This window comes from Anomaloglossus baeobatrachus, chromosome 1 (genome assembly GCF_048569485.1).
Source record: "Anomaloglossus baeobatrachus isolate aAnoBae1 chromosome 1, aAnoBae1.hap1, whole genome shotgun sequence".
Lineage (NCBI taxonomy): Eukaryota > Metazoa > Chordata > Amphibia > Anura > Aromobatidae > Anomaloglossus > Anomaloglossus baeobatrachus.
In genome coordinates, this window is record NC_134353.1 from 378,586,887 (window position 1) to 378,599,362 (window position 12,476).

Consider the following 12,476-nt stretch of genomic DNA (forward strand, 5'->3'; position numbering starts at 1 on the left):
CCCCCCTGTGTTAGATTTGGCCCCCAGGCTGCTGCTCATTCTAAAATAAAAAATCTTTACTTACCCCCTCCAGCGTGTTTCCCCGGTGTCCCTGCTTCCACTGTGATCAGGCAGGCAGAGATCTCAGTCTGCTGTGCCGATCACATGACCGCACTGACAACCAGGAAGTAGAGGAAGAGAAGCACGGAGGGACACAGGAGGGAGCTCAGCGCTGGAGGAGGTAAGGAAAGAAGGTTTTATTTTACTTTGGGCAGCAGCCTGGGGGCGATATCTAACACAGGGGGACTTGTGCGATCTATAGGGGCCATGGGCAGCACTATGGGGGAGATATCTAACACGGGGACTTGTGCGATCTATAGGGTCCATGGGCAGCACTATGGGGGCGATATCTAACACAGGGGGACTTGTGCGATCTATATAGGGGCCATGGGCAGCACTATGGCGGCGATATCTAACACAGGGGGACTTGTGCGATCTATATAGGGGCCATGGGCAGCACTATGGGGGCGATATCTAACACAGGGGAACGTGTGCAATCCATAGGGGACCATAGGCAGCACAGGGGAACGTGTGCAATCCATAGGGGGCCATAGGCAGCACAGGGGAACGTGTGCAATCCATAGGGGGCCATAGGCAGCACAGGGGAACGTATGCAATCCATAGGGGGCCATATGCAGCACAGGGGAATGTATGCAATCCATAGGGGGCCATAGGCAGCACAGGGGAACGTGTGCAATCCATAGGGGACCATAGGCAGCACAGGGGAACGTATGCAATCCATAGGGGGCCATATGCAGCACAGGGGAACGTATGCAATCCATAGGGGGCCATAGGCAGCACAGGGAAATGTATGCAATCCATAGGGGGCCATAGGCAACACAGGGAAATGTATGCAATCCATAGGGGGCCATAGGCAGCACAGGGGAACGTGTGCCATCACAAGGGGGCTATATTCAATATAAGGGGGCCATATCCAGATTAAGGGGGCTAATTTTAGGATGGGGGGCTATGAGGGACATATATCCTATATGATTTGTTGAGGGACACTGGCATTATAAGATGGACCCCATTTAACATTAAAAAAAAAAATTCTCTTTTCCTTCACCAAATTTGGGGGTGCGTCTTATAATCAGGTGGGTCTTATAAAGCGAAAAATACGGTAAATTGGCTGCAATTGCAAAAAAACATACAAATTTCTTGCGAGCTTGTTGAAGAGCATCTGACTCCTCGAATTTCTTAGCTTCTTCTCTAAACTTTTTGATATTTTCTTTCATCTCTTTGTTTTTTGACAGCTCCTGCTTGATGTCATTAAGGAGACTGGCGAGGAATCCTCTTCTTCCTTGGGATGAATAGGAGCGCAACTAGAAATGAAAACAAAACTAACAATGTTAAAAAAGAAGGGAATTTTGTTTACTTACCGTAAATTCCTTTTCTTCTAGCTCCTATTGGGAGACCCAGACAATTGGGTGTATAGCTACTGCCTCCGGAGGCCACACAAAGTATTACACTTTAAAAAGTGTAACCCCTCCCCTCTGCCTATACACCCTCCCGTGCATCACGGGCCCATCAGTTTTGGTGCCAAAGCAGGAAGGAGGAAAACTATATAAATTGGTCAAGGTAAATTCAATCCGAAGGATGTTCGGAGAACTGAAACCATGAACCAAAAGAACAATTCAACATGAACAACATGTGTACACAAAAGAACAACAGCCCGAAGGGAACAGGGGCGGGTGCTGGGTCTCCCAATAGGAGCTAGAAGAAAAGGAATTTACGGTAAGTAAACAAAAATTCCCTTCTTCTTTGTCGCTCCATTGGGAGACCCAGACAATTGGGACGTCCAAAAGCAGTCCCTGGGTGGGTAAAAGAATACCCCGATAAAAAGAGCCGACAACGGCCCCCTCCTACAGGTGGGCAACCGCCGCCTGAAGGACTCGCCTACCTAGACTGGCATCCGCCGAAGCATAGGTATGCACCTGATAGTGTTTCGTGAAAGTGTGCAGACTAGACCAGGTAGCCGCCTGACACACCTGCTGAGCCGTAGCCTGGTGCCTCAATGCCCAAGACGCCCCTACGGCTCTGGTAGAATGGGCTTTCAGCCCTGAAGGAATCGGAAGCCCAGAGGAACGGTAGGCTTCAAAAATCGGTTCCTTGATCCCCCGAGCCAAGGTTGACTTGGAAGCCTGCGACCCCTTACGCTGGCCAGCGACAAGGACAAAGAGCGCATCAGAACGGCGCAGTGGCGCCGTGCGAGACACGGAGATCCGGAGTGCTCTCACTAGATCTAACAAATGCAAATCCTTTTCACATTGGTGAATTGGATGAGGGCAAAATGAAGGTAAGGAGATATCCTGATTGAGATGAAAAGGGGACACCACCTTAGGGAGAAAGTCCGGGACCGGACGTAGAACCACCTTATCCTGGTGAAATACCAGGAAGGGGGCTTTGCATGACAGTGCTGCAAGCTCTGACACTCTTTGGAGTGATGTAACTGCCACTAGAAATGCCACCTTCTGCGAAAGACGTGATAGAGAGACATCCCGCAGCGGCTCAAAAGGTGGTTTCTGAAGAGCCCGTAAAACCCCGTTGAGATCCCAGGGTTCCAGTGGCCGCTTGTAAGGTGGGACTATGTGGGAAACTCCCTGCAGGAACGTGCGGACCTGCGGAAGCCTAGCTAGACGCTTTTGAAAAAACACGGAAAGCGCCGATACTTGTCCCTTGAGAGAGCCGAGAGACAAACCCTTGTCCATTCCGGATTGAAGGAAGGAAAGAAAAGTGGGTAAGGCAAACGGCCAGGGGGTAAACCCCTTATCAGAGCACCAGGCTAAGAAGATCCTCCAAGCCCTGTGATAGATCTTGGCGGACGTTGGTTTCCTGGCCTGTCTCATAGTGGCAATGGCATCTTGAGATAACCCTGAGGACGCTAGGAGCCAGGACTCAATGGCCACACAGTCAGGTTGAGGGCCGCAGAATTCAGATGGAAAAATGGCCCTTGGGACAGCAAGTCTGGTTGGTCTGGGAGTGCCCACGGTTGACCCACCGTGAGGTGCCACAGGTCCGGGTACCACGACCTCCTCGGCCAGTCTGGAGCGACGAGGATGGCGCGGCGGCAGTCGGACCTGATCTTGCGCAACACTCTGGGCAGCATTGCCAGAGGAGGAAATACATAAGGCAGTCGAAACTGCGACCAATCCTGAACTAAGGCGTCCGCCGCCAGAGATCTGTGATCCTGAGACCGTGCCATGAATGCCGGGACCTTGTTGTTGTGCCGAGACGCCATGAGATCGACGTCCGGCGTTCCCCAGCGGCAACAGATCTCTTGAAACACGTCCGGGTGAAGAGACCATTCCCCTGCGTCCATGCCCTGGCGACTGAGAAAGTCTGCTTCCCAGTTTTCTACGCCCGGGATGTGAACCAGGGAGATGGTGGAGGCTGTGGTCTCCGCCCACAGCAGAATCCGCCGAACTTCTTGGAAGGCTTGACGACTGCGAGTGCCGCCCTGGTGGTTGATGTACGCGACCGCTGTGGCGTTGTTCGAATGTATGCGGATCTGCCTGCCCTCCAGCCACCGATGGAACGCTTTTAGGGCTATATACACTGCCCTTATCTCCAGAACATTGATCTGAAGGGAGGACTCTGTCGGAGTCCAGGTTCCCTGAGCCTTGTGGTGGAGAAAAACCGCTCCCCACCCTGACAGACTCGCGTCCGTCGTGACCACAGCCCAGGATGGGGGCAGGAAAGATTTTCCCTTCGACAGAGAAGTGGGAAGAAGCCACCACTGAAGAGAGTTCTTGGCTGCCAGAGAAAGAGAGACGTTCCTGTCTAGGGACGTCGACCTCCTGTCCCATTTGCGGAGAATGTCCCATTGGAGTGGCCGCAGATGAAACTGCGCAAAGGGAACTGCCCCCATTGCTGCCACCATCTTCCCCAGGAAGTGCATGAGGCGCCTCAAGGGGTGTGACTGGGCCCGAAGGAGAGATTGCACCCCTGTTTGCAGCGAACGCTGTTTGTCCAGCGGAAGCTTGACTATCGCTGAGAGAGTATGAAACTCCATCCCGAGGTACGTCAGTGATTGGGTCGGAGTCAATTTTGACTTTGGGAAATTGATGATCCACCCGAACCTCTGGAGAGTCTCCAGAGCAACGGTCAGACTGTGTTGACATGCCACCCTGGAGGGTGCCTTGACTAGGAGATCGTCTAAGTACGGGATCACCGAGTGGCCCTGAGAGTGTAGGACTGCCACAACGGCTGCCATGATCTTGGTGAAGACCCGTGGGGCTGTCGCCAGGCCGAAAGGCAGTGCCACAAACTGAAGGTGTTCGTCCCCCATGGCAAAACGCAGGAAGCGTTGATGCTCTGGTGCGATCGGCACATGGAGATAGGCATCCCTGATGTCGATTGATGCAAGGAAGTCTCCTTGGGACATCGAAGCGATGACAGAGCGGAGGGATTCCATGCGAAACCGTCTGGTTCTCACATGTCTGTTGAGCAATTTGAGGTCCAAAACGGGACGGAATGAACCGTCCTTTTTTGGCACCACGAACAGGTTGGAGTAAAAACCGCGACCACGTTCCTGAAGGGGAACGGGGATCACAACTCCTTCTGTCTTCAGAGTGTCCACCGCCTGAAAAAGTGCAACGGTTCGCTCGGGGGGCGGAGATGTTCTGAAGAAACAAGTCGGAGGACGAGAGCTGAACTCTATCCTGTAACCGTGAGACAGAACGTCTCTCACCCATCGGTCTTGGACATGTGGCCACCAGGCGTCGCAAAAGCGGGAGAGCCTGCCACCGACCGAGGATGCGGTTTGGGGAGGCCGAAAGTCATGAGGAGGCCGCCTTGGAGACGGTGACTCCGGCGGTCTTTGGAGGACGTGACTTAGACCGCCATGCAGAAGAGTTCCTCTGGCTCTTCTGTGGCCTGTTGGACGAGGAGGATTAGGATCTGGCTGAGGGCCGAAAGGACCGAAACCTCGCTTGAATTCTTCGTTGCTGAGGTCTCTTTGGTTTGGGCTGGGGTAAGGACGAGTCCTTTCCCTTGGACTGCTTAATAATTTCATCCAATTGCTCGCCAAACAATCGGTCGCCAGAAAAAGGCAAACCGGTCAAGAACTTCTTGGAAGCAGAGTCTGCCTTCCATTCGCGTAGCCACATGGCCCTGCGGACTGCCACCGAATTGGCGGATGCTACCGCTGTACGGCTAGCCGAGTCCAGGACAGCATTCATGGCGTAGGATGAAAACACCGACGCCTGAGAAGTCAAAGACTCTACTTGCGGAGCAGAGGTACGGGTGACCGCATTAATCTCAGACAGACAAGCTGAGATAGCCTGGAGTGCCCACACTGCTGCAAAGGCTGGGGCAAAGGACGCGCCTATGGCTTCATAGATGGATTTCATTAGGAGCTCTATCTGCCTGTCCGTGGCATCCTTGAGCGATGAACCGTCAGCCACGGCTACTACGGATCTAGCCGCCAGTCTAGAGACTGGAGGATCCACCTTGGGACATTGAGCCCAACCCTTAACAACGTCAGAGGGGAAGGGGTAACGTGTGTCATTAAGGCGTTTAGTAAAGCGCTTGTCCGGAAAAGCCCTGTGCTTCTGGACAGCATCTCTGAAGTTAGTGATCGAAGAAAGCACTCCGAGTACGTTTGGGGAACCTAAACTGGTGCTTCTCCTGCTGTGAAGCCGACTCCTCTACAAGTGGAATTGGAGGGGAAAGATCTAGCACCTGGTTGATGGACGCTGTAAGGTCATTTACTATGGCGTCCCCTTCAGGTGTATCAAGATTGAGCGCAACGTCAGGGTCAGAGTCCTGGGCTGCGACCTCCGCCTCATCCTCCAGAGAGTCCTCAAGCTGAGACCCCGAACAGCGTGATGAAGTCGGGGAAGATTCTAAGCGAGCCCGCTTAGCCGGTCTGGGACTGCGGTCCGTGCCGGAGTCCTCCACGTAATAACTAGAGGCCACCCCAGGAGCACGCTTCGTCGCAGACCGAGAGGGGCCTGGGGGCGATCCCGCAGTGCCCGGGGCCTGTGAAAGGGCCGGTCTGGACTGCAAAGCCTCTAGTATCTTAGCAGACCATTTGTCCATAGACTGAGCCATGGATTGTGAGAGTGACTCAGAGAGTTTCTCAGCTAAAACTGCAAACTCTGTCCCTGCCACCTGGACAGGGGGAGCAGGGGGGTCTACCTGAGCCGAGGGTCCCACCAGTGCCCCAGGCTCCGGCTGAGCGAGAGCCACAGGGGCCGAGCATTGCTCACAGTGAGGGTAGGTGGAACCTGCAGGTAGCATAGCCGCACAAGAGGTACAGGTTGCAAAATAACCCTGTGCCTTGGCACCCTTGCTCCTTGTGAACGACATGCTGTTCCCAGGAGAGTGATCACTGAGGGTATATAGCCACAAGCTAACAGTACAGCCGAACCGAGAAAATGTATACAAATATAATATATATATATATATATATATATATATATATACAGTTCGGCACCCTAGGGGGACCAGCACCGGGTGACCGGTGTGGCTTACCGACCGCTCAAGCGGTGTGTGGCCACCAGATTCCCTGCCTCGGGTCTCCCAGAGCTGCAGCCAGAAGTCCTCCACCGGCAGAATGTGCTTAAAACATGGCTGTCGGCGTTCACAGGGGAGGAGGGAGCCGTGGGCGTAACTAAATAAGTGCGGGAATCTGGTGCCCCAGAGTGATTAGTGAGGGGGGAGGAGGACACCTAAGCGTGCTCCAGCCCTCACTGTCGGCGTCACGCCGACCGTCCCGCCCTTACCCCTGACTGGCAGGCCCGGGGGCGGGAGTTTAAGGCACTAGGCCGCAAAAGCCGGGGGCTAAAGTTAAAAACCGCGGCCGGCAAGCAGGCGCGGTCGGCGCGGTAGTCCCGGTCTCATACCAACACCGCAGCCGCTGCAGCGTCTGAGGGCAAAGTGCTCCATGCACCGTCCCCAAGGGGACACAGAGTACCTGTAGATGCAGGGCCCTGTCCCTGATGATACTCAGTCTCCTGTCCGTCAGAATCCCACAGGGGCTGTGGAGGGAGCCCGGTCCCAGTGCCTGGATGACCGGTTAGGATCCCACTTCTCCCAGAGCCCCTAAGGGATGGGGAAGGAAAACGGCATGTGGCTCCAGCCTTTGTACCCGCAATGGGTACCTCAACCTTAACAACACCGCCGACTCAGTGGGGTGAGAAGGGAGCATGCCGGGAGCCCTGTTAGGGGCCCTCTTTTCTTCCATCCGTTACAATCAGCAGCTGCTGCTGACTAAAATGGGAGCATGAGTGAATGTGTGCCTCCTTCAACATAAAGCATAAAACTGATGGGCCCGTGATGCACGGGAGGGTGTATAGGCAGAGGGGAGGGGTTACACTTTTTAAAGTGTAATACTTTGTGTGGCCTCCGGAGGCAGTAGCTATACACCCAATTGTCTAAGTCTCCCAATGGAGCGACAAAGAAAAAAAAAAAAGTCTAATCCCATCATTTTATAAAATACTATCGAATGTATAACTAGAAACTCTAGAAAAACTACAAACTCCCTGTTAAAAGGTAAGGTGTCGCGTTTATTTAACGGTTTAGTTTTTATTTAATTCTAGTTTTACTAAAGCACTTGGGGCTGCATCTTGGATTTGCTGTGTGTAACGACAGTTACTCACCTCCTTTATGGCAGCCCCCAGGCCATAGAGGATTGTGGACGGACTGCGACCCATACTTAACACAGAAGCAGCATATGCTGATATCTGGATGCACCCCCTGGGCTGTCCAGATCACAGCACAGGGAGGAGACCAGCGCCATTTTTGTGGAGCTCACAGCGTATGCTGTGTGCTCCACTTTCCCTGTCACCCCCCGGGATGGAGGGGTGAGATGGTCAGCGGTGATTGCACCATAACTGATCCTGGCGTGCTGCTCACACCCACTCTGTTCACCCCTCTACCCACTGCGCTCACATCCCCTCCACTCACCCCCCCTCCCCACATGTGCTCACCTCGAGCCTCCACTCCTCACTGATATGTACTGTGATCACTGACAGGACAGGCTGCCGGTCTGAGGTGAGTGCATGCGGCTGGGAACGGTGAGCGCAGCGTGCCATCTACAGCCTGAGCGGCACTGCACTACAGATCACCCCTCCTCACCGCATATCACCCCGGACCTCCAATCCCGGCTGGCAGCACAGTATATGGAAGCGCGGGACACAGTGAGGCATTGGGATACAGTCAGTGGGGCATTGGGATACAGTGGAGCACTATGCAGCTGGCCTTGGTGACACTTTAGACATATTAGGATCACTTTGTAGCCACCATCAAAATGGCTGCGCACGGTGATCCTAAACTTCATTCTCTGTTATCCTTTTTGGAAACCCCCAGATTGGGAGGGGGAGCTGTGACATCACACACAGGAAAGCAGATTCCACCCACTTTTACTGCAGTTGTAATGTGAGCTATTTCTACAGTAGCTCTACAGTAGGATTTCAGCAGCTGCTCCCCCTAGTGTTTAAGAGTGGAAAATATCAAATTTTTAATTTTTTTTTATATTTTTCTCAATTAAAAACAAATAATATTAAAATATAACATTAAAATATTAATACTTTATATATTTTCAGCTATTGAAAAAAAAAATGTTGTCGACACCTTCCCTTTAAAAGGGACATGCTCAGTGCATCATGTCAGGGCTAAAGATATAAGTGCACCTTCCCATCTACTTGTTTTCCAGCTATCACTGCCCTTATCATACTATATAAAGCCAGAGCGGTCTAACAAAATAGAGAAGAAGGAATGGGGGAAGAGATAAAGGGAAAACAAGCAGGTAGGAAGGTGCCCTCAAATGTTTGGCCACTCCAAAGTTGTATTGCGCGCCTATACTCTGTACCAACAGTGCATATGCCACACACTATAAAGACAAAAGAGTCATTGGAAACTTTTCAGTTTGAATGTGAGGTTTCACACACCCCTACTTTAACATACAAAATCAAGAACAAAATTGTGCAATCTAGATCGTCATACTTGGTAGAAGTATGGAACACACTGACAAAGAATGGCGCTAATTTAGTGTCACCTGAGTTTGTAAGGTACTACATAAAAACAAAAAAGTGAGCCGGAGAATGAGATGGTATACATGCTGCTTGTAGGCTCATGTTCACACTGGCCGTAATACAAAGAAAAAACAAATGGAAAAAATTGTGGATATTTCCCCTTGGTTTTTCTAATTTTGTAAGGTGTCTGATCTCATAGACTATCATCGGTCAAATGTGCTACTATTGGGAAGGGACAACAGCTCAGCCACAAGCAGTAGACTAAGCAATATTAAAGATCAAGGCCACTCTGGTAACTAGTGTAGGGTTGTTGTCCTCTATGTGACAGAGCACGAGATATTAAAATACGAAAAACACTTCATGGCCACTCCAACTGTTTGACTGCAGGGAAACAGTGAAAATGCTTTTAGGCTCCAGATCTAATACATAAAGGCTATTTTGATAATATGGACACTTCTGAAATAGAAGAAAAGATTTTTATGTTAATGGCTTTTTGGGGGGGGGGGGTTTGATAATATGATTGGATGCATTAGCCTAAAGGTTAAATTCAGATTTGGTGGTCAATTCACAATTTATTGCTGCGATTTGGAAAGCGGGCAGCATGCAACAGTTGTCATGTTGCCTTTATCAATGGCCAATGTTATATTAGATGTTACTCCAACCAGCTGGATAATGCTCAGTGATAAATATGTAGCACAGAGTATTCGCAATGTGATCAAGAGATTGCATGTTTACGTCTCCGTGCAGAATAAGTATTGCAGAAAAAATACATAAAATATATATCTACAGCAGAATTGCCATTTTCCTTAATTCCGCCTCACATAAAATGAAATGTAAATCAAACACGTATGTACCCTGAAGTGGTACAATAAAAACATCTTGTTATGCAAAAACAAGGCGGTAAAGAATGCGGTACTTTGAGAGAAAAAATAAATGTGACGTAGAATTATTTATTTATTTTTTAAAACATATGATTTTCCTGTGTAAAAGTTGTAAAACATAAAATATTTTTACAAATTTGGTATTCTTATTACAGACTCCGAAAAACAGATATCTTTTTTGCACATGTAGCGTTTTGCCCAAAAAGTTCTATATTGGTATCATTTGACCAGAGCACATTCTTGCACATGCCATGTAGGGGATGCACCTAGCATGTGGAAGAAGGGGTTCTAGTCAGATCAGAGCAAGATAGAACTTTTTGGGCTAAATGCAAAATGCTATCCATGGCAGAAAACTAACACTGTTCATCACCCTTAAAACAGCATCCCCACTGTCACACATAGTGGTGGCAGCATTAAGTTGTGAAGTTGTGGGGAGGATTTTCTTCAGTATGGATGTGGAAGCTGGTCAGAGTTGATAGAAAGGTGGATGGAGCCAAATACAGGGCAATACTGAAAAAAAACCTGTCAGAGGCTGCAAAAGAGTTGAAGCCTGGGATAGGGTCACCTTCCTGCAGGGCAACGACCCTAAACAGCCTGCCACAGCTACAATGGAATGGATTCATATATGCCTCCATCCAATCTCACGGAGTAGGAGAACTTTTGGAAAGAAGAATGGGCAAAAATGTAATCCTCAAAATGTCCAAAGCTGGTGGAGACATAACCCAAAAGACTTTCAGTACTAATTGCAAGGAAAAAAGGTCATACAAAGGGGGGCTGAATACAAATGCAAGTCACAATTTTCAGATTCATACTTTTAAAATATTTAGAAAACCCATGTACCATTTCCTTTATACCTCACAAATACTTGATTAGTATTAGATCACCGAAAATCACAATAAAATACATTTTAAGTATGTGGTGTATTGTGAAAAAGGGGTGGACTGAGACTAGAGGACTGAGACTGCAAGAAAAATCCTTTGTCAGTCAAGAAGATTAATTTTTTCTGAGGTCACCGCTGTTTTTCTTAGCTCATGGAGGCATATGTGCTTACACTACAACTCCTCTGACAATTGAGACGCAGGCCTTGGGAAGTGTTGCTTGAGACTGCAGCTTGTAGTGACACGCAACTAGGGCGAACTGCCGTCTGAATTAGACAGACAGACCATTTCATGACATTCTTGGAGAACTCTCTTCACCCCTTCAGCCCCCAGCCTGCTTTCACCTTAAAGACCTGGCCATTTTTTGCAATTTTGACCAGTGTCACTTTATGAGGTTATAACTCTGGAACGCTTCACTGTATCCTGGCGATTCTGACATTGTTTTTTCGTGACATATTGTACTTCATATGTCAGTGGTAATTTTAAGCCGATATTTTTTGCGTTTGTGAAAATTTCAGAAAATTTTCAAAATTTGATATTTTATGCCCATAAATCTGAGAGATATGTCACACAAAATAGTTACTAAATAACATTTCCCACTTGTCTACTTTACACCAGCACAATTTTCTAAACAATTTTTTTTTTCGTTAGGAAGTTAGAAGGTTTCAAAGTTCATCAGCAATTTCTCATTTTTCCAACAAAATTTACAAAAAGAAATGTTTAGGTACCACATCACATTTGGAGTGACTTTGAGAGGCCAAGGCGACAGAAAATACCCAAAAGTGACCCCATTCTAAAATCTGCACCCCTCACTCTGCTCAAAACCACATCCAAGAAGTTTATTAACCCTTTAGGAGTTTCACAGCAACCAAAAGCAACGTAGAAGGAAAAAATGAAAATTTTACTTTTTTACACAAAAAATGTTACTTTAGCATTTTCACAAGGGTATCAGGAAAAAATGCACCATAAAATTAATTGTGCAATTTCTCCTGAGTACACTGATACCTCATATGTGGTGGAAATCAATTGTTTGGGCGCACGGCAGGACTCGGAAGAGAAGGAGCATCATTTGATTTTTTGAAAGCAAAATTTTCTGAAATCATTAGCGGATGCGATGTTGCGTTTGGAGACCCCCTGATGTGCCTAAACAATGGAGCTCCCCCACAAGTGACCCCATTTTGGAAACTAGACCCCTCATGGAATTTATCTGGATGTTTACTGAGCACTTTCAACCCCTGGAGGCGTCACAAAAGTTTATAATGATCAGCCGTGAAAATATTTATTTTTTTTCTGTTTTTTTACCACGAAACTTATTTCAACCATGTAGCTTTTTTTCACAAGGGTATCAGGAAAAAATGCACAATAAAACGTATGGTGCAATTTCTCCTAAGTACGCAAATACCTCATATGTGGTGGAAATCAATTGTTTGGGCGCACAGCGGGGCTCAGAAGAGAAGGTGTGCCATTTCACCGCAAAATTGGTTGGAATTAGTAGCAGATGCCATGTTGCGTTTGGAGCCCCCCTGAGGTGCCTAAACAATGGAGCCCCCCCCACATGTGACCCCATTTTGAACACTGACCCCCCTTCCCCATACAAAAAAATTAGTTTGGCGAAATTAAAATTATGGACGTCAATAAAAAAAAAAAAAAAAAATTAATATGAGCGCATGCAACTGAACTGACACTAGGGCAAGTGCCAC

General features: G+C 48.6%; 1 protein-coding gene across 1 annotated transcript in view; it reads right to left on the bottom strand.

Annotated features, from left to right (window-relative positions):
* The window catches only part of TIMM44 (translocase of inner mitochondrial membrane 44), a 128,059-nt gene that overhangs the window by 89,757 nt on the left and 25,826 nt on the right, over positions 1 to 12,476 (bottom strand). Inside the window, exon 3 of the mRNA XM_075352509.1 lies at positions 1,191 to 1,361. Coding sequence (XP_075208624.1) covers positions 1,191 to 1,361 — 171 coding nt within the window. The remainder of the gene's footprint in view (positions 1 to 1,190; positions 1,362 to 12,476) is intronic.